General features: G+C 46.1%; 1 protein-coding gene across 1 annotated transcript; it reads left to right on the forward strand.

The window, feature by feature from the left end:
* Positions 1–631: 631 nt before the first annotated feature.
* CHKB (choline kinase beta) lies at positions 632–26,587 on the forward strand. Its single transcript, XM_069979906.1, has 11 exons — positions 632–1,068; positions 6,662–6,770; positions 6,877–6,990; positions 7,345–7,478; positions 9,030–9,134; positions 9,238–9,296; positions 14,743–14,830; positions 16,571–16,679; positions 21,141–21,238; positions 22,718–22,799; positions 26,299–26,587. Exons 1-11 carry the CDS (start codon positions 908–910, stop codon positions 26,353–26,355), a joined length of 1,116 nt encoding a protein of 371 aa, XP_069836007.1. The 5' UTR covers positions 632–907; the 3' UTR covers positions 26,356–26,587.
* Positions 26,588–27,237: the final 650 nt, after the last annotated feature.

Genomic DNA, 27,237 nt, shown 5'->3' on the forward strand with positions numbered 1-27,237 from the left:
CCTCTTAGTGTATGTAGGAAAGTGTTTTCTGATTTTAATAAACAAGGGGCTTAGATTGATAGAACATAAACTATACTAATGAGGAACATTTATAACATTCATATTGAATTGGATTATAACATTTTTAAATACTTTTTTGAAAAGCTGGAGAAGATACATTTTTCCGACTTCGCAGCCCTGGTGTAAACCCCTGCCGAGGGACGGAGGGACTTGGGTCAAAAAGAGGGACACTTTGGAGATATGTGTACTGTATGTGATAAACATCCATGTGCGCAGACATTAGTCACCTGCCCCGCATACACCGGCTACAGTAACGAGCCTCACCTCAGAGTATGGAAAATTCCCGCCAAGCCTCAGAACATCACACGCGCAAATGGCGTGGCTTCGCTATGCAGGCTGGCGGAAAAAGTCTTCGACATAATGGCGGCCGCCATAGTCAGCAGTGTAGCGTCTCACACTAGAAACATAGACAGACGGACAGATCCCGAAACGTATGCGCCCACTCCATAGAGTTGTTGTGTAGATCACGTGACTGCGCCAAGGCCGTAGTCCGCTAGCTTGTCAGAATGATGTACAGATAGTGGGCGGGTCCACGTTCTGATTGGCCAGAAAAGATGTCAGTCGATAGATCCTGACTTCCGGTCTGACGAGTTGAGTTGAAATAGTATCACTAGTACCCTAATTGTGTGTGTAGCTGTATGTGACGGTCACTAGAATGACGGCGCTGTGACGTGCGGTACCGGTGCTCTATTAGTAGCTCCTGCAGGGGGCGGGATGGCATCTAGTCCCCGGCATGCCCCCTGCTGAGCAGATGATGGGGTGGCCGCTCTGCTGCTGTCACTGTGCAGAGTCAGATTACACGGGCTGTCAGTGACGCCGGGCCAGGAGAGCAGCCGCATAGTGAGCCATGGCCTCCGCTAACGGGGCTGCGGTACCGCTGTCCCCCGGGGGGCGCCGGCTGGAGCTGAGCGAGGAGCTGCGGAGGAGAGCGTACACTCTGTGCCGGGAGTACCTGCGGGGGGCGTGGCGGAGCATCGGGCCCGAGCACATGAGGGTCTCCGTGGTCAGGTAATGTCCCCTGCAGTTACACTGACGGAAGGGCTGCTGTTCACACTTGTGCGTCTCCTGGGCCACGTGGACTAGCATGGTTTGCAGTGCTCTACAATATCCAGGTATAGGGGCTGTGCCATCAGAGAGGGGGCCACGATGGAGATCAGCTGACTGGCCTCACTAACACCATGGCGAGCAGCCGACTGGCCTCACTAACACCATGGCGAGCAGCCGACTGGCCTCACTAACACCATGGCGAGCAGCCGACTGGCCTCACTAACACCATGGCGATCAGCCGACTGGCCTCACTAACACCATGGCGATCAGCCGACTGGCCTCACTAACACCATGGCGATCAGCCGACTGGCCTCACTAACACCATGGCGATCAGCCGACTGGCCTCACTAACACCATGGCGATCAGCCGACTGGCCTCACTAACACCATGGCGATCAGCCGACTGGCCTCACTAACACCATGGCGATCAGCCGACTGGCCTCACTAACACCATGGCGATCAGCCGACTGGCCTCACTAACACCATGGCGATCAGCCGACTGGCCTCACTAACACCATGGCGATCAGCCGACTGGCCTCACTAACACCATGGCGATCAGCCGACTGGCCTCACTAACACCATGGCGATCAGCCGACTGGCCTCACTAACACCATGGCGATCAGCCGACTGGCCTCACTAACACCATGGCGATCAGCCGACTGGCCTCACTAACACCATGGCGATCAGCCGACTGGCCTCACTAACACCATGGCGATCAGCCGACTGGCCTCACTAACACCATGGCGATCAGCCGACTGGCCTCACTAACACCATGGCGATCAGCCGACTGGCCTCACTAACACCATGGCGATCAGCCGACTGGCCTCACTAACACCATGGCGATCAGCCGACTGGCCTCACTAACACCATGGCGATCAGCCGACTGGCCTCACTAACACCATGGCGATCAGCCGACTGGCCTCACTAACACCATGGCGATCAGCCGACTGGCCTCACTAACACCATGGCGATCAGCCGACTGGCCTCACTAACACCATGGCGATCAGCCGACTGGCCCACTAACACCATGGCGAGCAGCCGACTGGCCTCACTAACACCATGGCGAGCAGCCGACTGGCCTCACTAACACCATGGCGAGCAGCCGACTGGCCTCACTAACACCATGGCGAGCAGCCGACTGGCCTCACTAACACCATGGCGAGCAGCCGACTGGCCTCACTAACACCATGGCGAGCAGCCGACTGGCCTCACTAACACCATGGCGAGCAGCCGACTGGCCTCACTAACACCAAGGCTATCAGCCGACTGGCCTCACTAGCACCATGGCGATCAGCCGACTGGCCTCACTAACACCATGGCGATCAGCCGACTGGCCTCACTAACACCATGGCGAGCAGCCGACTGGCCTCACTAACACCATGGCGAGCAGCCGACTGGCCTCACTAACACCATGGCGAGCAGCCGACTGGCCTCACTAACACCATGGCGAGCAGCCGACTGGCCTCACTAACACCATGGCGAGCAGCCGACTGGCCTCACTAACACCATGGCGAGCAGCCGACTGGCCTCACTAACACCATGGCGAGCAGCCGACTGGCCTCACTAACACCATGGCGAGCAGCCGACTGGCCTCACTAACACCATGGCGAGCAGCCGACTGGCCTCACTAACACCATGGCGAGCAGCCGACTGGCCTCACTAACACCATGGCGAGCAGCCGACTGGCCTCACTAACACCATGGCGAGCAGCCGACTGGCCTCACTAACCCCCTGGCGAGCAGCCGACTGGCCTCACTAACACCATGGCGAGCAGCCGACTGGCCTCACTAACACCATGGCGATCAGCCGACTGGCCTCACTAACACCATGGCGATCAGCCGACTGGCCTCACTAACACCAAGGCGATCAGCCGACTGGCCTCACTAACACCATGGCGATCAGCCGACTGGCCTCACTAACACCATGGCGATCAGCCGACTGGCCTCACTAACACCATGGCGATCAGCCGACTGGCCTCACTAACACCATGGCGATCAGCCGACTGGCCTCACTAACACCATGGCGATCAGCCGACTGGCCTCACTAACACCATGGCGATCAGCCGACTGGCCTCACTAACACCATGGCGATCAGCCGACTGGCCTCACTAACACCATGGCGATCAGCCGACTGGCCTCACTTACACCCTGGCGATCAGCCGACTGGCCTCACTAACACCACGGCGATCAGCCGACTGGCCTCACTAACACCACGGCGATCAGCCGACTGGCCTCACTAACACCACGGCGATCAGCCGACTGGCCTCACTAACACCACGGCGATCAGCCGACTGGCCTCACTAACACCACGACGAGCAGCCGACTGGCCTCACTCTTAGGGATGGTCCGAAGGTTCGTATGAACCCGAACGCTCGGCAGCAGATTCCCGAGCGGGCAGATCCAGCGGGAGTAACGCCTGGAAAACTGGGATACAGCCTATGGCTGTGGCTGTATCCCAGTTTTCCAGGCGGTCCTCCCGCTGGATCCGCCCGCTGCAAGGAGCGGGCAGACAGCGGGAATCATTACCGAGGGTTCGGGTTCGTACGAACCCGAACCAAACTCGGTTCGGACCATCTCTACTCACTCTGTGTTGTCTGGTAACATAGACATATGTCCGGCTGGTCTTCCTGGGAGAATCCCTTTAATGGGGTCTGTCAGGATGGGCTGCGTCTGGTAGAGGCCTCAATGCTGGTGTGAACAGAGTCTTACAGCAGACCTGATCAGCCGTCACACTGTATATGGGGTAGATTGGCACAAGCTTTCATTGCCCTCTAACAATCTATCATCTCCAGTACACACAGACCTGCCATCTCTGAGGATTGTTTCCACCTTATGTAGATGGAGCGGAGTTCAGACACGGCAGGTTTTTCCTGCTTACTTTGCACAGCCCACATACACCATGTTCCAGCACAATACACATTGATAGGTTTCGGACAATGCGTCACCTTTCACCTGGTCAGTGATGAGAGAAGCCACATGTAACACCTGCAGAGTCCCTTGTGGATTTGTGGCGGCATCTGTTGATGAGTAATTCTACCCTGTGTGGACGCGCCCCTGCCCTGTCTGGACGTACCCCTGGGCTGTATAATACGGACATGATCTAGCATGCTCTAGGTTGGGGTCATTAGACCAGTGGGCTGAAATTTGCATTACACACATGTGAATGTGGTTAAAGGCATGACCCCATGTATGTAGATGGTAATAGATTTGTGATTTACTTCTATTAAAAATCTCTTGTCTTCCAGTACTTATCAGCTGCTGTATGTCCTGCGTATCCTCCAGTCTGGAGAGCAGGAGAAGTTTTCTATGGGGATTTTCTACAGCTCTGGACAGTTCATGACATTGACAAAGGTGGCAGAAGAGAGCACGGTGTCAGACTGGAAAGAATACACCACTTTCTGCAGGACATACAGCAGCTGATAAGTACTGGAAGAATTGAGATTTTTTTTTTTTTTTTATAGAAGTAAATTACAAATCTCTGGCACTTGCTGGGACCAATTGATTTAAAAGACAACATTTTTTGGGTGAACTCCCCCTTCAATACTACATCTCTGTGGTTAGTTCTAAGGGAAGCCCAGCAGTAAGTGTGGCTGGGTGACTAACAATATGAGTCCCTGCCTTTAGGGACATACTCTATGTAGTGTGATCCAGTATCCTGTAGATGTGCCGCTGGTATACATGGAGAATACATTAATAGCCCCTTTATTTGGAGGGGAGATGCTCACAGTGCTGGTGTGCAGATAGTCTGTAAACTGCGACATCTCCTAGAAGAACACATGATCATATCCCACGTGCTCTCTGTTTCCTATCTGCTGACCTTAGCACAGTGCTGCTGATGTGTTATTTGCTGCTTTCCCCCCTGCTCAGCACTAGCTCTGACAGTGACCTCTGTTTACATGGCAAGTGCAAAGTCTACAGATGATAGACCAGTCCCTTGTGCCGTAACCAGTGACCTCCCCCGCCATCTTACTCCTGTCACGTATATAGGATAGATAATAGCAGTTATACAGCGTCCTGTCTGCTGTAATGACACAGTCTCCACCCTGTTCTTCTAGACTATTAGTAAGGTTCATAAGTGTAGGCTGTATAAATCAAGGGTACACTGTGATGAATGTAAATTGCAAACTTGCTTTATATTACATCTACTGTTGATTTAGACTTTGAAAGTTATATTATTGTATGCATGCCAATGCATATAGGACATGCAAACTCTTGGCGGTATCCGTTACTCCCATAAACTACAGAGAAGGTGGCTATATAGGTGCGCCACCACCTTGTCTGTTCTTCTCAGGACTGCTCCACAGAAATGAAGGGGTCTTACAACTGGAACCTCCACCATCAGACGTTTATGGCATCTATTGTCACCATACCAAGAATGTCATATCAGATGGGAGTACCTTCTTGGTAGTATTACAGTTTGGCAACATGGCCCTATAAACAGAGATGGTTGAGCAGATTCCTATCACATGTTACTGTCTGTCTTCATGTTGTTGTGGCCCACTGGCTGAGGTTTTCCATTACAGCCCTCTTCCTATGTGTTCCCCTGCAGTTTCATGAAGGTAGCTGCAAGGTCATGGGGAAATAGTGAATCAACTGCTGGAAATGTCATACAGCAGCTACATACTATGGCCACTTTCTTCCAGAGACTTGTCTCCAGCTTGAGTGGAGTTTTGCTGCGCAGTTCCATTGAAGTGAATGGAGCGTAATTGCAAATCGCACCTGAACTGAAGACAAGAGTCGTGTTGTCTCTGAAAGAAAGTGGCCATGTTTTTGTAACACCGGATAACCCCCTTTAGATGCAAACCACACCTGAACTTTAGACAAGAATGGTGCTGTCTGGTGCTGGAAGATAGTGGCCATGTTTTTGTAGTGCCCCTTTAAGGCTGAGCTCACACATTCTATTTGTAGCCAAAACCAGTGTAGCTGACACAGAAAAACTATAATGGAAAGATTTGTAAATTTTTCCTTTGTTTTGGTTTTGGCTAAAGATACTGACCAAAGTACTTCATGTCCTCCCATCTTAGGGACAGGTCCATATGCCGCAGATGTTTCCACCACAGGTTCTGCCATAAATCTGCAGCAGTGCCACATTAGCATCCACATATGTTACATGTGGATTGTACTGTAGTTCTCATCTCTGTACATTAAAGGGGTGAGATTCAGCAAAGAGAATGTGCGTCCAGTGTTTTCTGGGACATGTGGCCTAAGTGACGTAATCCTAACACTGCATAGCATGGTTAGAAATGGGACTTGTCTAATGCCATTTACAGGATTACATAGAGGTAATGGAACGCTTGGATGGTCTGCCTAGATATATCCTCAGTGTATGTGTAACATAAATTCAGCCCATAGAAATATTTTCTCAACTGCACCTTTTGTAAAGCAACCTCCACCTGTTGAGTAGAAGGGACAGAGGTGTATAGGAGTCTTTGGGATTCTGTGCGGGTTTTCTTTCTTAATTTATGACAGGAATTTTCAGATCTTAGTTCATCTTGTGTGTTGTTCTTTAAGTGTCTTTGTGTTGACCCTAACCATTGTACCATGTTTGTCTTTCAGTGGTGGTCTTAGTAACCTGCTGTATAAGTGTAGTCTCGTAGACACCGTCCAAACACAATCCACAGAGCCACGACAAGTGCTGCTGCGGCTCTATGGAGCCATCCTGCAGGTGATGTATTTTTCTGATACACATGTATTTCAGTACTTTGTATATATGCGACAATGTGAATAACGGTGGCTCTGTCTAAACAAAGATGTTTCTTTATGTTTTGCAGGGCGTAGACTCTCTGGTTCTGGAGAGTGTAATGTTTGCGATCCTTGCCGAGCGCTCATTGGGTCCCCGTCTGTATGGTGTTTTTCCACAGGGTCGTCTGGAAGAGTACATTCCGGTGAGACACTGCTGGAGAGCCATTTTATTATAGCGTTTGTCTGAATTGGAGGTCAGATGCGGGTTGGCATATAATCCTGTTGGCCAACATACAGCATCATATGTTTCAAAAATCTGAAAGTGATAGGCCAACTGGCCAGACAGACAGCGGCATACCCTGCTCTAACCATAGGGAACACATGCATAGGTATGGTGGGGTTGGGAATAATAGATGACAGCTGTCTACAGTGTGTGGCCAGCCTTATTACGCATTTAACTCAATTAAAATGGTATTCAGTGAGGCTTTGGGCACACGTTAGCATGTTTTCATCAGTTTATAGAATGTCACTGAAATGTTAGTATTTGTTTTGTTCAGAGTCGTAGACTGGTGACCTCAGAACTTAGTGTTCCTGAGATTTCTAGTGAGATTGCTCAGAAGTTGGCTAGGTTCCACATGATGGAGATGCCATTCAACAAAAAACCGGTGTGGCTGTTCAGCACTATGGAAAAGTAAGTTTTTCATCCTTGTAATAATTTTCTGATTCCTTTTAACCGCGGCTGTATTATATTACATAATATCCAGTTCAGGATATTTAAGTTATAGTCAATACTACCTGTGACTGGACTAAGGGCCCTATTACACGGGACAGTTATTGTGTGAAAAAATCGTTATATCGTTCGAATTTAAACGATAATCGTTCTGTGTAATTGCAGGCAACGATCGACAAATCGTTCGTATGCCGTTGATCTTTGATTTAGATCTGAACCTAAAATTATTGTTAACCGTTCGCTGTAATTCCACATTTATTCGCTCAAGTTCCGCATTTGTTCACTAATCGTTCATTGTATTGCTGGGATCAGATGGAGTAAACGAACATAGTAACGATGGCAAAAACGATTGTAGTAACGATCGTAACTAACGACTATCGTTCTGTGTAATATGGTGAACGACTTCAGGTTAACGATAAACAATCTTGTTTGCGATTGTTTTTAGTTAGTCGTTAAAAATCGCTCCGTGTAATAGGACCCTAAGGCTGGGTTCACACTGTTTTTGCTGTTCATTTAACTTGTATAATTAAACAGTAAACCTGGTATAACGTATGGAAAAATGCAGTGTGATCTCAGCCTTACTTAGTATGTTTACCACCAGTATGCAGAACTGCAAAAGCTCAACTCCCTTAATATTTTTTTTGTCTGTGACAACTTGTCTTTTCCTCTGCTAAGGTAGTCTAAGGTCATTGCAACAAACACACGGCTTTTTACTTGTATGTCATTGACTTCAGTTCAAACGCAGCAGCATTGAAAGCTCAGGCAGATGGAAAAAAGCTACAAAGTAAGAACACTTTCAGTAATAGAAGTATGAATAGTTCATTTTAATTAATAAAAAAAAATGCAAAGTGAATGAAGAGAAATCTAGATCAAATAATAGATTGATGTGACCGCCTGTTGCCTTCATAGCATTATCAATACTTCTGGGTACACTTACACATGGTTTATGAAGGAACTCAGCAGGGAGGTTGTTCCAGACATCTTGGAGAACTAACCACATATCTGTGGATGTAGGCTTGCTCAAACAGTTCTGTCTCTTCATGTAATCTCAGACTGACACCATAATGTTGAGATCAGAGAACTGTAGGGCCAATATTATCACTTCCAGAGCTCCTTGTTCTTCTTTGAGCTTCACGTCATTCTTAATGACATTGGCTGTATGTTTGGGGCTGTGGTCCTGCTACAGAATAAAAAATTAGAGGCAATGTAATCAAGCATTTTTCCACACCTGCTTGAACTTCTGCACAGTGCTGCAGCTACCCCAAAACTTATCATCTGCACTTTGCCCAGTTGTCATATTTGTAATATTTTGCACAGAATGGTGACTTGTACTCGGCCGTTCTGGGACTGGAATGTACAAGAACTGTATTTGCTAGTTGTGCAATGCTTTTTGCTTTGTAATTGGAATAAGAGTCACTTGTGAGACTTCAGCAGCATTCCAGCTGCTTGCATTTACAGGAACACATCACTGATGTCTGGTAACTGCTCAGTGTGCATTACACTCTCTTCTAGGTACATGTCTCAGATTTCCTCTCTATCCTTTACAAAGGCTGATCTGGTGGAGAAGTTTAACAAACTGAAGAGTTTTCAATTGGAGGAAGAAATGAAAAGTCTTACGTAAGACAAAGCAGCTGCAAATAATTTTGCATCCTCCATAGAATAGTTGGTCACATGGGGATACTGTTTATTGACTCCACCTTACTGCCTCTTATCTTTACAGGCTCCTGCTGGAATCCACACCTTCTCCTGTTGTATTTTGCCACAATGATGTGCAAGAAGGTGGGTGACCATCTCCTCCTACTAGAAGCCCTCAGTCAATACCCATTTTTCTTAGCATTTGAGGCCTTTCAACAATTGTTGGAGCAGAGTTTCCTATTGTAAACATGAGTAATGTGCATAGCACCATTTCCTGTGATGAAATGGGAGAGTATTGCCAAACACTGCCCATAAGTAAGCATAGTTTTGTAGTACAAGTTTGATGCTTGAAACAGTGGTGCAGATTGAGCTATCTTAAGTTCAAGTACCACTTGGTGCACTGCAGAATGTGAACGAGCTGTTAATATTTGCAAACTATTTTGCAGCTATCCAATACATTTAAATACCCACACGATTAATTGAGCCTTGTTGAAGGAGAAGTACAGCAAAAGTTATACAAATCACCAATATACACTTATTACAGGAAATGCTTTTTTTTCCCTGCGCTTACTACTGCATCAAGGCTTCACTTCCTGGATAAAATGGTGATGTCACGACCCGACTCCCAGAGCTATGCGGCTGTGGCTGCTGCTGCTGGAGAGGATGATGGCAGAGGGATGCTCAGTGCCCTGTGTCCCCCTGCCATCATCCACTCCAAGTCCACTCTGGACTTCTCGCTGTCAGTATGTGCTTTAACCCCCCCGCTTCCCGCAGCCCTGCCGCCCGAATCTACCATCCTCGGCCACATTAGTCAATACTCGGCCGCATTAGTCTATCCCTGGCGCATCCTCCCATCCCTGGCCGCAGCCCGCCGCCGAGAGCATACAGTACCTGCTCGGCGGTGCGGCTGCAGTGAGGCTCCCGGCTCCGGTCCCGCTCAGCTGATCTGAGCGGGACTGGAGCCAGCAGCCTCACTGCAGCCGCGCCGCCGAGCAGGTACTGTATGCTCTTGGTGGGGGGATGCGCCGGGCTGAAGAATGTTGCCGGGGATGGGGGGGATGCGCCGGGGATCGGAGATGCGGGCGGCGGCAGGCTGAAGGATGTGGCCGGGAATGGGGGGATGCGCCGGGGATAGACTGATGCGGCCGGGGATGGGGATGTGGCTGCGGGGGGGGTTAAAGCACATACTGACAGCGGGATGTCAATCCCGCTGCGAGTATGTGCTATCATAGGGGGTCAATGGTGCTGGATACGCAGCAGTTCTCGCTTCGAATCCGCAGAAGTGAGATCCGCTGTGGATCCGGTAGGTGTGACGGCACACTTAGTTAGGTTTCTAATGAATTTCTGTAAATAATAGATATATCCTATAGAGATGCGCAAATATACAGTAATAATGAAGCAAATCACTTAAGGCTCTATTACACAAAGCGATTATCGGCCATACTTGGCTGACTACCAACCATTCCGGCCTGATACTCACTTGTTGAAAGGTCACAATCAGCTGGCATGCATTATGCTGACACAATTAGATCAACAAGCTGAAAAAAAAGATAACAGCACATCGACGGTCTGCCGTGAAACACTCCGCAAAATATGAGCGGCAGGAGCAGACCGCCGCTCTCTCCACGGCTACCCCTCCCCCCCTCGATGTCTGTGCCTGCTATGGCAAATACAACGAACGGGGAACGTTGAGGAAGCGAGAGGTAACCTGTCACGCTGGCGCCTGTGTAAATATGGCCTTTAGTTAGCTCAGCAGCCTGCTGCTCTGGCACAGGCTGCAGAAGAAGGCGGAGCACCTGGCCAGCGCTGGTACTGACTACCAGGGCACCACTGTGTGTGAGGAGGGTGATAACTACAACTACCAGGGATTTCACTGGGGGGGTTTATCTACAGCTACCAGGGGCATCACAGGGGGTTAACTTCAATAGCAGGGGCATCTGGGAGGGAGCAATACTTTGCCTTGCCCCGGTTGCTGCCAACCCACACTATGTCACTGCCGCGCACAGTATAACATTAAATGGCCAAGTAGTGTATGGCCCGCAAATGATTTTATAAATGCTAAACTGGCCCTCGAGAGAAAAGGTTCCCATCCCTGATCTAGCAGGTCTGTGAATGGTCTAGACATACTGTAGTCTAATTTATACATCATACTCATTGATGTCTGGCATGAATGCGCTTTTGTTAAGAGAAGATCTTGTTTTTGTTCTCCACATTTGATGAAGTTGGAGCGGTATTAATTAACATGGCTATACAAGTGTAAACTATTGTAAAAAAAAAAAAAAAAATGTACCGTGATTTATATATATTTTTTTTTCTTGAGGTTTGGTGACTGGTATGTTTTGATATTTCTTGCATGTCTACTACAGGGAAACTTTCCTTTGTGAATATTGGACCAACATGTACCCTTGCATAATATTTTTTGGTTGAGTTACATTGATCACTAAAATTCTGTGGGCCAAAGTATTCAATGTTAATCTTTTATGGTACATGTATTAAAGGATAAAGTGTCACTTAAAAAAAATGTCCTAGAGACTTATTCAGACCCGCACAAATCTCTAGAACGCGTGGAAAGAAACACTTGGCTGCATGCTTTTCTCCTCGTCTGTTTTCTGCAGGTGACATCCTATATATACTTCTATAAAACATGCCTCTTCTCATTTGTTCTGACTGGAAATCTGATCACTCAGAAACCCACCAATTAAAATTTAAAATAATTGAAGGCTTTACAGAAGTTATATATTTTGTTTATATAATATTAAAAATACAAGAACATAGAATATCAGAATATAGAACACAGTATCCCAGACTCTGTATCTTATTTACAGCAATGCAGGGCCATTGCATGCTGTGCATATGATGTTAATTGAAATTGCAGCTCTTAGAGTGTGTGTGTGTGTGTGTGTATATGTATATATATAATATATACGCAAAAAGGGTTCCGTGGAGCCTCAGTTACGAGTCTCAAAACACGGGAATAGCCAGATATCCCTCTCTCCAGAGAAGGAAGCCCATTGCCAAGGGGTGCCTCCTAGTGGGGAGAGCACCAAACCACCCTGATACGTAGTCCCTCAGGTCCTCACTCTGTTGCGAGCTTTAGGACCTAAATAGGGAAACACCAGGGTGGCCCCTGTGAGTCAAAGTCTAACTCTGTGGCGAGTATAACGACACAAGACAAGGGTTACCAAGGCTAGGCATCCATCCACAGACTGCAGTTTCGGGGTATTTGCCCCTCGTCAGTGTGGAGCAGGATTCTGGCTACTGGGGCAATGATAAATAGACCAACAAAATACAACAATCACTGAACTCAGGGAGAACAGTGAAAAATTCCAATGGAGTACTCATTTACGAGTCTCCATTCTCTGGAGAGAGGGATATCTGGCTATTCCCGTTTTTTTGAGGCTCCACGGACCCCTTTTTTGCGTATTTAAATTTTGTATGGGACAATCAATGGAGACTCGTAAATGAGTACTCCATTAGAATTTTTCACTGTTCTCCCTGAGTTCAGTGATTGTTGTGTTTTGTTGGTATATATATATATAATATACACAGTGTGTGTGTGTGTGTATGTGTATATATATATATATATATATATATATATATATATATATATATATATATATATATATATAATAAATTAGTGTGTACTATTTTTTTACCAAGTCCTATTAGTAAGTGAAGTTATAGATGATACATATCTTCATAGTATAGTGTGGTTATCATAAGGTGCAACAAGGCAACAAGCTGAGGAAAGGATATATAGTGCTGTCCTGAAACGCGTCTAAAGAAGTTGCAGTGTTAAAACATAAGCTATTTGTATCCTGATATGTATGCCGCAATCCCGAAACAGTTGATCTTTTATGCAACATCACAGCGCTCGTGCCGGATACAGGCCTCACACTGAAACCTTACCAGATAGTGTAAGGGGGAGAGCCCTGTAAAGTGCTGATCAGCCTACATGGACGCTGCACGCTAGCGAGGTGAACGCTACCTGACAGCGCATGATTCTGCTGCACATGCACAGCCAGCACCTGCGGATGCAGAGACAAGGCCGGCTCCAGCATTTATTACAGAGTCCACAACTACCCATACCCTGAGAGGACTACAGGAGCAATGAGCAGTGGTCATCCACCTTATGATAACCACACTATATACTATGAAGATATGTATCATCTGTAATATCACTTAATAGGAGACACCACCTGTTTTATTCTTAACGAAGCTAAATATATGTATACTAAGAGCGGCAATTTCAATTAACATCAGAAACTCAGAAACTGTATGCACAGCATGCAAGGGCCCTGCATTGCTGTAAATAAGATACAGATAGTCTTATGTCGTTTATGTTTTTGATATTTTATATATATATTTTTTATTTTCTTTATACTGTTTACATAACTGATACTGTGTTCTATGTTTTCTTGTATTTTTAATATTATATAAACAAAACATATAACTTCTGGAGAGCCTACCATTCTTAAAGGACAAGTGCCATAAAAAACTTTTTCCCAGTAATTGAAGCACATTACAAAGTTATATAACTCTGTAATATGCTTCAATCACCTATCTGCCTCCCTTCCCTGTCTTTTCCCCCCTCCAGCCCCCACCAGGAAGTGTCCTGACTCACACAGACCTGATTACTGTCGTCACCGTCACCAAGCTCTTCTCTCAGCTCCTTCTCCTGTTACACTAACCTCCCCCTCCCCTGCCTTGTCAGGTGACAGCTTGCTCAGCTCCCATTGGCTGAACAACTGCAAGCCATCACTTGTCACATCTCACTTGCTTATCTTCCCTCAGACTGACTCCGGCACATAGGCAGCTCCCCCCTCCCCTCATACCCTCTCTCCTGCTGCCCTGGACTCAGTGAAGGAGTCATGTCACTAGAGAAGATAAGCTGAGCAAGCAGAGTCACCTGACAAGGAGGGGGAGGCTGGTGTAACAGGACCTAGAGCAGCCCTCCTGCTGATGATCCTCACAAGAAGGAGCTGCCTGGTGACGGTGACGACAGTAATCAGGTCTTTGTGATTTAGGACACTTCCTGGTGGGGGGTGGAGGGGGAAAAGACAGGGAAGGGGGGCAGATAGGTGATTGAAGCACATTACAGAGTTATATAACTTTGTAATGTGCTTCAATTACTGGGAAAAAGTTTTTCATGGCACTTGTCCTTTAATACTACAATCACAATTATTGACTGGTTCTATTAGATGCAAAACTAGGTAGTGCACTCTAAATTTATATGTGTGTGTTTGTGTGTGTATGTATATATATATATATATACCAAGTGATTCATATACCTCAAGATTGAGTTTACCACTTTTATTTTCATTCAATCATAATTTATGATGTGTCTGAGTTTGTAGTCTCGTTAACACATTTAAATAAACTAACGCCCAACCAACATTAATATCCGTTGGGAGCAGCAACAAACAGGGCATTTTAGGCCTTAAATTTTTTTTACCCATTCCCATATGACTGCAACTATACCGTACCAGTGAATCTAATTATAGGATATATACTTTGTATAGATTTTGTGATGACTACTGTAAGGTATGTTCTTCGTGTTGAAGGTAACGGCTGTGTCTTTCTCTTGTAGGAAATATCCTGCTTCTGTCATCTCGGTCCTCCCACCCTACAGATAAACTTATGCTCATTGACTTTGAGTACAGCAGCTACAACTACAGGTCAGACCAGTCAGCACTGAGCTTGTTTTCACAGGCAATTACTAGGTTTTATCCTTTTGTAAGTCCTTTCCCATGTTTCATATTAGAGCATACAGAAGTGATCTTTTCGGACCATCAGTTTTAGCTAGGGTGCATATATGTTATACGGTATGTATATTTTTAAATATCTAAACCTGGCAAACCTGTCAGTGCAAAAATAAGTTTGTTTTTATTCTATGGTAATAGATATATATTTTTTTTCTGTACTTGATGGTTAAGGCAGCCAAGCTGAGCTGCAACTTTATACTGGCACAGCAGTTAAGAAATACTGAGGTAGCGGCCACTAACATACTACATTTAGTGGTGCACTACCCTTTTTGCACGGACAAAGACCTGTTCTTCTACACTGCGCAGAAAAGCATACAGCACTTTAGTCTTTGTTGCTCATTTGTGAGAACCCTTGGTCCAGCGAATGTAGTGAGTGAGCGTCATTGCAATCCCCATCAGCACTCTCCTCTGGGTCACTGTGCACGGGCTGGGTGAGGAGCACCTGGAATAAAACAGAATGATGATAAATAAGTACTGTGTATATTGAAAGGGTTATCCAGGATTTAATAAAAAAAAAAAAAGGCTACTTTTTTTTTGCAAAAACTGCACCACGCCTGTCCTCAGGTTGTGTGTGGTATTACGATTCAGTATATTTACTTCAGTGTAATGGAGCTGCAAAACACCACTCAAACTGAGAACAGGAGTGTTGCTGTTTCTGGTAGAAAGCAGACATGTTTTTCCCTTTTTTAGGTACTGTGTCACAAAGACTGACTTTGTGACTTGTGCAAGGAGGGAGAGATGATGTATAGTGATGTTGGGTTGCAAAGAAATAAAGTCCAGGGCAACATTTCGGCCATAAAGCGTTTGCAATGTTTTGGTGTAAAACCTTTTTTCGGGTGGTGTCACTGCAAAATGTACAAAACTGCTGTATCACGTTCATTCCTCTTCTCAGAATCCCTAAACCATGTATTTTCCAACATACAGATTCACAGACCTGTATTTTGAATAACTCGTACAACATGTAGCTAGGTGTCTGTACTGGGATTTATTTGGTGTGGGTAATCTTGTGTAAGAAGTGTCTACTAAACCCTAAAAGCTGAGGCTTTTCATTAGCTGCTCCTTGGGTATTACCAGTACATACAACCTGTTAGGGTAGATTCAAAACAGTTTGGTCGTCCATGGCACATATGGCTTGGCAAACCGTAAAAATGCCTAATACAAGCATAGACAGGTACAGTCCCCATTGATTTTAACGGCCGGAATATAGTCTACCGGTGACTACTTTAAGGTCATTTCCTGAACATATACATGTGGCTTGGTGTGGGAAATTATCTATAGGTAGCCATTATTCTTAAATACATTTGGGCAATTAAAGTCAGCAGGGCCATTTCACGTATGTGCAGTATCCTGTTTTCAGTTTGCTGGCACAGTCCCATCAAGCTGTTTTGTTGTATTTGTCTTCTTTCCTGGTGTAGTGCTGTGCTGCTGTGAATAGTGCTGTGCTGCTTATGGCCAAGAGTGGGTCTGTTGTGTGTATTGTCTGTGTTAGTTACAGCTTGGAAAAATGTGAGACATTCCATCTGCGTGCCAATAAGCCGGAGTGTTTTTTCTTCTCTTTTTACTTTGGTGCTGTATTTTATTTCCTTACATGTATTTGTTTTATGCTTTCTCTTTCTCATATTCTTACGGTTATTTCTATTTTCTAACCCACAGAGGATTTGACATAGGAAATCATTTCTGTGAGTGGGTGTATAATTACCATCATGACGAGTGGCCCTTCTACAAATCACAACTGAGTGACTACCCCACACGGGAGCAGCAGGTACTTTAATATTTGACTAGAAATCACACAAGTAGTTTTATTGCACTGGTAAATATAGAAAACGTATTTTAGCCTTTATTAAATGCCGTGCAAGAAAAGAATCACCCTTCCAAACTGTAAGCCACCACCTCTCATGTGGAGCGTCCCTTCTTTTTCATCTATAGTTATTGAAATTCATGCATAATGAACTTGTCACATTAATATTATGTTTAAAGCTATGTTCACACACTGTAAAATAAGGCAGTCATTTTTCAATATAATAATGCTCCCCATTGAAGCCAATAGGAAATTGGTCGTCAGGGCTTTTATTTTAGAGATTCTTGAAGCCTCCACACTCAGCCTTGTTTTTTTTTTTTTTGTTTTTTTTATAATATATTTTATTGACAGCTGTGACATAATAAGGCACATACAGTTGTGAAATTAGAAGTAAAACGATAAGGAAAGTAACGCGCATGTGAGTATAGTAAAATGGTGATAATACAATATGTTGTAGAAAAGCCTTTTTTAACAAATCATTACATACGGAAACGTACAGAACAGTATTACCATAAATCACTAATAGAACAACAATAATCAACATTTTCACCTCAAACAATCATATATTGCAATGAAAACTATCAATATGATATGGCAAAATAACTTATGATAGAAGAAGAGTATAAGATTAAAGGACAACTCCGGCGGGACCCCCCCCCCCCCAAAAAAAAAACAGACACCATACTCACCATCCCTCCGGTGACGATCGCCACTCGATTCGTCCGCCTCACCGTCACCTGCGTCCGCCGTCCAGCGATGTCTCTTGCTTCCGGGTCCATGAGAGAGAAAAGGCTGCCAGTGCGCTTGCGCACCGGCAGCCTTTTCATTGGCTGGAGCGCATCACATGGCTTCCAGCAAGCTCAGCCAATCAGGGCTGAGCAAGCTGGAAGCCATGTGATGCGCTCCAGCCAATGAAAAGGCTGCTGGTGCGCATGTGCACCAGCAGCCTTTTCTCTCCCATTCACTCTCAATGAAGACGCCGAAGAGGAAGAAGACCCGGACTCCCCCCCAGCTCTGACGTCACCCGACACCAGAGAAGAGGACCGTGACGACCGTAATAGGTAATGTATACATTCTTTAACTTCCGGGGTGGGGGGTCGGGGGTCGGAAAGTGGGGGAAGGGGGCCAGACCGGGTATTTAACCACATTACAAAGTTATATAACTTTGTAATGTGTGTTAAATAAGCCAAAAAATTTTTTCGCCGGAGTTGTCCTTTAAGAAGGTTGGAGAGCTCTTTAGTGCGGCCATGCAATACCACAATATGTCTTTAAATTGATTCATCATTTTTTTTCTCTCTCCTGTGTCAGTCATGAATTAGAAATGGTTTCTATTTAGACATAAATGTTTTAGTTGATTTTTCCTCGGACCGTATTATGTCAAGGAGTTCCCAATAAAAAATATCTTTCAAGACAGAGATGACTTCAGAAATAGATGGGATAGTGTCTAGTAACCAGATAAAGTTAAGTGAATGCCTTTTGAGGAAACCAATGCTTTTGATGAACGGGCAGTATCTTTTTTTAATAAAATGGAAGAGATAGCTAATAGGAAGGAGAGGTATTGCATGACGTCATGTGGATGATAGATAGGGCCGTATAGAGTCCCAAAATTCTTGGACACGTGAACATGACCATGCACAACGAAACAAGTCCGCCTTAGAAGCTGCACACTTCTGGCAACTGGTTAAAGGGAATCTGTCAGCACCTGGGCTGGTCCCGAGGTGCTGACCGTGTAGTGAAGGTGTGTGTCCATAATTGTGTGTGGTACCTTTCTTGTAGCCAACCGTGCCATGCTTTTTTCATAATCTTGCCCATAACTTGCGATACAAGTGTCAAAGAGTAATATTAACGAGGCGTTCGTGCCGCACATCGGCACACCTTACCACGCCTCCTCCTTTTCCGTTCATATTGATTCAGGCCCGGCCTCCTGTGTCCCAGTGACATTGCTGACAAGTGGCGCGCGCGCCGACTTGCCAGTTTGTGCATGCGCCCTGGATCTGTTGGTCTGTGCGCTCCTGAGTTCACGCGTGCGCTGTGGTGCCGAGGAACAGCGCGGGCGTGCTTAGGGCTGAAGCCAATGCCCTCAGCTGATGCCCTCAGTGCGCCTGCGCCACTCCTCGGCACTACAGAGCATGCGTGAATCCGGCCTCAGAAGTGCGCAGACAACCAGATCCAGGGCGCAGCAGCTCACCAAGCCCCGTCCCACACAGAACGCTGTGAGCTGCTGCTGAGAGAAGGTGAGAGCCGGCCGGCGCTGCATATCTGAGGGGTACGCAAGGTTTGAAGGGGGAGAGGGGGTGATGTATTTGGCATCGGAGGGGGGGATCAATTACTGAGCGCTGCATAGCTCACCGCCCGCTGCCCGACCACAGCCTGACCCCCTGCCCTGGGGGGAATCAATTTCGAGCTGTGTGGAGTCTGGCCAGTGCTCCCGGTCACCAGAAGATCGCCGGTCCGGTGATGACATCATCGTCGCCATACCCTTACTGCCGCTGTCTATCTTTCTCATTGGCAGCAGAGAGCTGATCCCTGATTAGCTGGTACGCTCTAGCCAGCCAATCAGGGTTCAGTCCTCTGTCTACGAGAGGAAGTAGAGCTGGGCGCAGGCTCAGTACGGGTTTGGTGACGTCACTGGACCGGAATGGAAGGAAAGAGGGTACAGGACGTCACAGGTAGTAAGAACATCGGCGGCCATGGAATCACGTGACCAGACCAGTGATCTCCCTGGGCAGCCAACTAAGGAAATGTAAGGATATTAGGAAAGGGTTAACCTTGGTTAACCCTTTTCATAGCTAATTTATTGATTTTTCCCTGGAATACCCCTTTAAGTCTGCCATTGCAAAGTACAATTAGTAACACAAAAAAATAAGGGTTCATGTGGGTTTCTAGGTGGAAAAAATGCAAATACTATGGCCTTTTAAACACAAGGAGGAAAAAACGAAAATTGGCTCCGTCCTTAAGAGGTTAAAACCACTGGTACATGTAAATCTGGATTTTCTAAATATATTAAAGTATCATCTGCAAAACATGTCAGTTTAATGATTTCAGAACCAACTTTTATGCCAGAATAAATATTAGAAGATCTAAAGTGTCACGCAAGAGGCTCCATCGCTGAATTAAACAAAGGGGATAGGGGCATCCCTGCCTTTTTCCTTTTTGGAGAGGAAAGCTATCAGAGAGGAAACCAGGAGTGTGAATTCTAGCATTCGGGGAAGTGTATAGAGTGGATATAAATTCTTTAAACTGGCCAGTGATGCCTATAGTCCAAGCGATTTTAAGAAACTTTATTAATGGGTTTATTAGGCAAATATGCCACTATCTGCATTCAAAAAGACTTTCCCCAGGCCCCCCCCTCCCTCATTCACTGCTCAGTATCAGGAAATCTTGACTCTTTTACATCAGTTGGGCCCTGTGTAACCTATGGAGAGGGGAGGAGGGAGGAGGGAGACTAGTCACCAGCAGAGAACAAAGGATTACACAGCAGGGAGCCGCCGAAAGCCCCTAGAGGTCAGAGAGGTCAGTGCTGACTTCAGAGGAGAGAGCCTGGCGATGTAGCTGTAAATTAGCTCTTTATTGTCCTGTTTTGGTGCCTCATCTCCCTCCACCCCTTCACTCTCCATAGAGAACAATGAAGACAGGGGGGAGAGCTTCAAACTGCTTTTTCATGATAAAGATGCATTTTTCGGCTAATAAACCCAATTACAAAGTTTCTTAAAATCACCTGTACTATTGATTTCTACAAAAAATTTAAACAGTGACAATTTAAGTTCCTGTGTAGCCACTCCCAACTTATATTATCAAAGGCCTTTTTGGCATTGATGGATAAAAGACCCAGAGAGTGGCCAGTCAACTTGTTTTATGTTGCCATCCATCCTCAGGGGTCATTGGCATAATTCTCCTGGGAAAGCAGGGATTTTTTCACGAACACCAATGGTGGCAAACATGGGTCCTCTGTTTAAACGGTCACACATCTTAATAAGCCTTGTGCATAGTAATGTGGTTTAAGGACCTACCTAGTGCACATATAGAATAAAAGACTGGGACTAGCACAGTATGTATAGAATAGAAAGGAGGGGGCATTCTACATGAAGCTGACATGACTGCTATTAGTTTGAAAGGCCGTGCACTGTGATTTTCTATATCAGTGTAATATTATAGGAGAAAACTTATATAAGTAAAAGCAAATAATGAGAAATTGCTACAAAAGCACAGTTGTCAGGATCACCAGGTGCAGTCAGATGCCTCTTCAAAGAATATAATATTAGTATTGTGTACATTTCACAGGAAGTCAAGTGCACTTTCCAATTGGTGGCTCTAGAAAGCTAGAAGTTTATTACAGCAGAAAAAACTCAGCATCCTATGATTTATAAAGACCTATGAAGAGATTAATCACATAGAATTGATGATTTTTTTTTTGTTTCCCCTTAGCTTCATTTTTTCCGATCTTACCTGTTAGAAAGTTGTCCAGAGCTTGGTGAAGAGGAGCGGCGTGTTCAAGAGACTGATATGATTACTGAAGTGAATCGGTAAGAAACCTGTTTGTCGTTTGTTTTCCTTTATTTTCACTCCTCCCTCTGTCACCCTGTTAGATGCTGTGGTTACTCCACTCCACCTGTAGGGGGAGCCCAGCAATATGTGACAGCCAACTGCAGCTATGGATGGCATGGGCACTGCTCCTTAGCCACACCTGCCCTCAGTTTGTGTGTGGTATTCTAACTTGGCCCCCTTCACTTTAATGGAACTGAGCTGCAGTTTCCCCCCCCCCCCCCCCCCCCACACACACACACACACACTAAAGACAAGGGTAGCACTGTTTCTGGAAGGAAGCTGCAATTTACTTTTAATCCTGGATAACTGCTTTTAAAGGAGAAGTCTGGCGACAATTTTTATTAAAGTATTGTATTGCCTCTCAAAAGTTTTATACAAATCACCAATATACACTTATTACGGGAAATGCTTATAAAGTGCTTTTTTTCTCCCTGCACTTACTAATGCATTAAGGCTTCACTTTCTGGATAACACGACCCGACTCCCAGAGCTGTGTGGGCTGTGGCTGCTGGAGAGGATGATGGCAGGGGGACACTGAGGGACACAGGGCACTGGAGGGACACTGAGCATCCCTCTGCCATCATCCTCTCCAGCAGCCACAGCCCGCACAGCTCTGGGAGTCGGGTCGTGACATCACCATTTTATCCAGGAAGTGACATCACCATGTCATCCAGGAAGTGAACCCTTTGTGCAGTAGTAAGTGCAGGGAAAAAAAACTTTTTTAGCATTTCCTGTAATAAGTGTATGTTGGTGATTTGAATAACTTTTGGGAGGCAGAACAATACTTTAATAAAAATTTTCACTGGACTTCTCCTTTAAGATTTTACGCCGATCTACCTTAGCTGGCAGTTATACATCAGAAATGGATGATAACAATGCTCAGCTGAACACTGCTGCTTTATTTTAGCTTTACTATTTACTATGGCAAGAGATAGGTACTCCACCCTAGACCACAGGGTATACAGAAATGAAACCATTTACTGCCCATTAATTCCCCTCTTTAATCTCTTCTTTGCTGTAGACAATCAGAAATACTTACATTACTCCTTTTCGATGCCCTAGATGGAAATCAATGTTGGCATTATTTCTTTCACACCCTAAACCATCAGGGATACAGACATTAACCTCTTTAGTACCTTAGACTTCCTGAGATATAGTAAACCTTTATCACACTAGAACTGGAGTTATTTAATATGTTATCCAGTTGCACACAGAATCCAGGCAAATCTGACTGGTTTATAGCTGATTATTAGGGTGCTGTCCTTTAATATGTATCTGATGCAGTTCTTTATTGCCTGTAACTTCCCCACTCACTTACAACAAAGGTTTAGAAGGAACATTGGTCACAGGGAATCTCAAACACATGTACACAGTCTACAATGTGCTTTCAGTATTTGAGTATTTGTATTATTTTTACTGGATTTACCTTTCTTTACCTTGTGTATTTTGCCTTCTAGGTTTGCTTTGGCTTCACATTTCTTCTGGGGTCTTTGGTCCATTTTGCAAGCAAAAATCTCAACTATTGAATTTGGATACCTGGTGAGTGTGTATACAGATGGAGTAATATGTGCAGGCATGTTTGGTTAAATGGCTTGTCGGGCATGGATAGGGTGGAGGTTCCTGTGCTTTCAGTGATCAAACGTCATCAAATCCTAGAATGCAAAGGTGGAGGGACAGACTCCAAAATGAGCTTTTACAGAGCTCCTACTTGTTCTGACTCACAAACTTGCATAGTTCAATATGAGGGTATATGGACATCATTGGTCACCCTTCATTGGGATCTCTTTATAAGTAGCCTAACCATTAGCTGATCTATGTCAACTGAGTCATTTTGTACTTTCTTTTAATTCTATCCAGACTTTAGGAAACAAATGAAAGGTAGTTTTTTATTTTTGCATTAGCTTCCACCTGAAATGTTGAGGTCCTGACATCCTATTGGTCTGTGTGGTGAGGCCCAGGCATTACATTGCTCTGTTGGGTGAGGCTCCAGTAAAAAAAAATTGAGAAGCCCTGCAATACCTGATCACGGACCAATAAAGTTGCTGTAGTCATTCCCCTCATTTTCCTGGAAATGGCGACACTCTTGTCTACGCTCTGTATTACATGGGCTGTATATTTGTGTTGCGTTTAGCCCAGGGGCGTAGCTAATGTCTCCTGGGCCCTGGTGCGAGAGGCCAACTTGGGGCCCCCCCCCCCCCTCCTTTCACGACCAAGTACAGTGGTGCCTTGGATTATGAGCATAATTCGTTCCAGGACCGTGCTTGTAATCCAAATCCACTCTTAAACCAAAGCAAATTTTCCTATAAGAAATCATGTAAATGCAGACAATTGGTTCCACACCCCAAATATATTTATTATTCTGTACTGTACAGTAATGAAGAGGATGGGAAACACAAGGGTGGACAGAGACTGCAGGGAGTATGAAGGAATGAGCAGGGCAGATGTGGGCACATACATGCAGCACTCTCTGTCCGGGGAGAGAGGGGTTACAGCTATGGAGAGATTACCCCCCCACACAGTCCTGTCCCCTGATGTAAGCCCCAGCCTGAAGGGGATCTGCTATGATTTGGAAGGTGTTTAGAGTACAGTGCTGTAGACCCCGCTATGCAGGCCATGCCCCTTCTCCACTCGCGCTCCCACCCAATACAGGAAGTTCTTAAACCAAAGCAATGCTCTTAAACCAAGTCACAATTTTGAAAAACTGTGAGCTCTTCAACCAAAACGCTCTTAAACGAAGTTACTCTTAAACCAAGGTACCACTGTATGTATATATATATATATATATATATATATATATATATACACACACACACACACCAAGACAGATATTACCTATTACTGCCATACTGTTACCGACCAAATCCTGTATACTGAGACCAATATTACCAGTAATACCAGTATATAGGGAGGAAACATTACCGCCACACCACAACCACTACCATCACCACCATATTGTTACTGACCAAATCCAGTATACTAAATCACCTCATCCAGTCATATAGAGGTGGCCCCAGCTCTACACAGGCTCTATACACCATATACATTACACTGCAGTTATATCAGGTGACTCACAGGAGACGTCTTTTCTGATCGGAGTTCTTTCCTTTTCATCATCTTCTCCATCCGTCCTGGGCCGTTATGAGAACTTCTCCGAGCCACGAATCCACAGAATCTGCCAGACAGACATATTAGTCTCCTCACTCTGACACCATCCTCATCTCTCTACACAATGCACATCTGTACTGTCCCCTTTACACCCTCATTTAGTGGGTAGCCCTGACTCTATGTGACCTCCTAATATATGCCCCCCTCTGTGTATTCCCTCTCCCCCTATGTTGCCCCCCCAAATAGATGGCCCCCTCTACCCCCTCCCTTATAGATGGCCCCCTCTACCCCCTCCCTTATAGATGGCCCCCTCTACCCCCTCCCTTATAGATGGCCCCCTCTACCCCCTCCCTTATAGATGGCCCCCTCTACCCCCTCCCTTATAGATGGCCCCCTCTCTCCTCACCCTCCCTTATGGATGGTCCCCTCTCCCCCCACCCTCCCTTATGAATGGCCCCCTCTCCCCCCACCCTCCCTTATAGATGGTCCCCTTCCCCCCCCCCCCTCCCTTATAGATGGTCCCCTTTCCCCCCCTCCCTTATAGATGGTCCCCTTTCCCCCCCTCCCTTATAGATGGTCCCCTTTCCCCCCCTCCCTTATAGATGGTCCCCTTCCCCCCCTCCCTTATAGATGGTCCCCTTTCCCCCCCTCCCTTATAGATGGTCCCCTTTCCCCCCCCCCCTTTATAGATGGTCCCCTTCCTCCCTCCCTTTATAGATGGTCCCCTTCCTCCCTCCCTTATAGATGGTCCCCTTTCCCCCCCCCCCCCACCCTCATAGATGGCCCCCTCCTTTCCCCCCACCCTCATAAATGCCCCCCTCTTCCCCCCCACCCTCATAAATGCCCCCCTCCTTTCCCCCACCCTCATAGATGGCCCCCTCTTTTCCCCCCACCCTCATAGATGGCCCCCTCCTTTCCCCCCACCCTCATAGATGGCCCCCTCCTTTCCCCCCACCCTCATAGATGGCCCCCTCCTTTCCCCCCACCCTCATAGATGGCCCCCTCCTTTCCCCCCACCCTCATAGATGGCCCCCTCCTTTCCCCCCACCCTCATAGATGGCCCCCTCCTTTCCCCCCACCCTCAGAGATGGCCCCCTCCTTTCCCCCCACCCTCATAGATGGCCCCCTCCTTTCCCCCCACCCTCATAGATGGCCCCCTCCTTTCCCCCCACCCTCATAAATGGCCCCCTCCTTCCCCCCCACCCTCATAGATGTCCCCCTCTTTCCCCCCACCCGTACAGGCTGATAAAAAAACAAAACTTAACTCACCTGACATCGCGCTCCCACGTTGATCCTCACTCCTTCGCCTTCGGTCTGTCCCCGGCTGCTGCGCGGCTGCCGGGGGTGTCGCGTCTTATCCCCGGCAGCGCGCGCATCCCAGAACTCCCTGCGCGCCGGAAACCGGAAGTCAGGGCCCAAGGCACGCAGGGAGTTCTGGGATGCGCGCGCTGCCGGGGGTAAGACGCGACACCCCCGGCAGCCGCGCAGAAGCCGGGGAAAGACGGAGCCAGTCTCTTGTGACCGCAAGCAAAACAATGCTTGCGGTCACAAGAGTGATTGATCGGGGGGCCCCGCGGGCCCCCCTTGTGGCGGGCCCGGTCGCGGCGGCGACCCCCGCGACCACGGTGGCTACGCCACTGGTTTAGCCTATATGCACATATACTAGTTGTGAAGTAAGTGTAGTAAGTGTATCTGGCTTGGCTGCATGTATTTCCTGACTTGGCATATTCATGGATGTGTTATTAGTAGGGAATAACTGCTGATGAAGAGGCTAATAGATGCTAGGTTGGTGTTCTGTAGTTATATGCTATCTTCTGCATGGAGAAAAACAAACCCTAAGCACCATAGATAAGCAGTCACAGTTTATTTCTCCTTTATACTAATGAATCGTGTAAGAAACCCTAAGGGATAACTTTGTCTTCTTTTATCGTAGGATTATGCTCTCTCCCGCTTTGATGCATATTTTGAACAGAAACGTCTGTGGTCCTGAATTTCAAATGACTGTCCATCCAAAGGGTCGACTTTTCAACCTGTCATTCTCAGCTTATACCCGTCCAGCCGCGCTGCTACAAACTCTAGACACCTCATGCCAGCTGGGAGTATGCCTACTGCACTAATATCTACATGCTTTTATTTCTCTTACTCAGTCTTGTCTTTCTGTAAAGCAGCCTGATATATGCTGTATGTTTTAATAGAATCTCTGAAGTCTGCTTATAGCCCTATTTCACGGAACGATTATCGTTCATAGACTCGCTCCAACAACCGCTCGTTAACGAGCACTTGACGTTTTTTTTAAGCGAACGATAACACATAATACGTGTGGGAACGTGAACGATATCTGTAGTGTAACGATTTTTTTGCGTTACATCGTTACATGGTTGTTTAAAACGTGGGGAAATGTAGGTAGACATTTCAAGAATGACTGAAAGATTTTTTTATTCAACGAAAAGATTAGCGAATTATTGTTGAAAGACCAACTATTTTTTTTCGACATGTTGAAAAAAAAAAAAAATGAATGACTCAATGACGATTTCGCTGTTTTCGTTCGCTCGTTTACAGCTATTCCACAGAACAAATATATTGTTAATGAGCGGTCGTTTGAACGATTTTATGAACGATAATCGTTCAAAAAAGTTCCGTGGAATAGGGCCTTTACAAGCTGCACTTCCACCTTTACACTGTTTGTTATACTGCACTGATTTTCAGTTCATTCATCATGTAGTCTACAGAATTGTACTTCCAAACACGTTTGAACTTATGCATAGTCACCGTTTCATCGTATAGCCTATGATGACACTTAATAGGTTTCTCAACATGTACTCATTTTATTCTATCTGGACCTAGCTTGCTCTGTCAAAAAGAGAGACCAAGC

The sequence above is a fragment of the Dendropsophus ebraccatus genome, chromosome 1 (genome assembly GCF_027789765.1).
Source record: "Dendropsophus ebraccatus isolate aDenEbr1 chromosome 1, aDenEbr1.pat, whole genome shotgun sequence".
Lineage (NCBI taxonomy): Eukaryota > Metazoa > Chordata > Amphibia > Anura > Hylidae > Dendropsophus > Dendropsophus ebraccatus.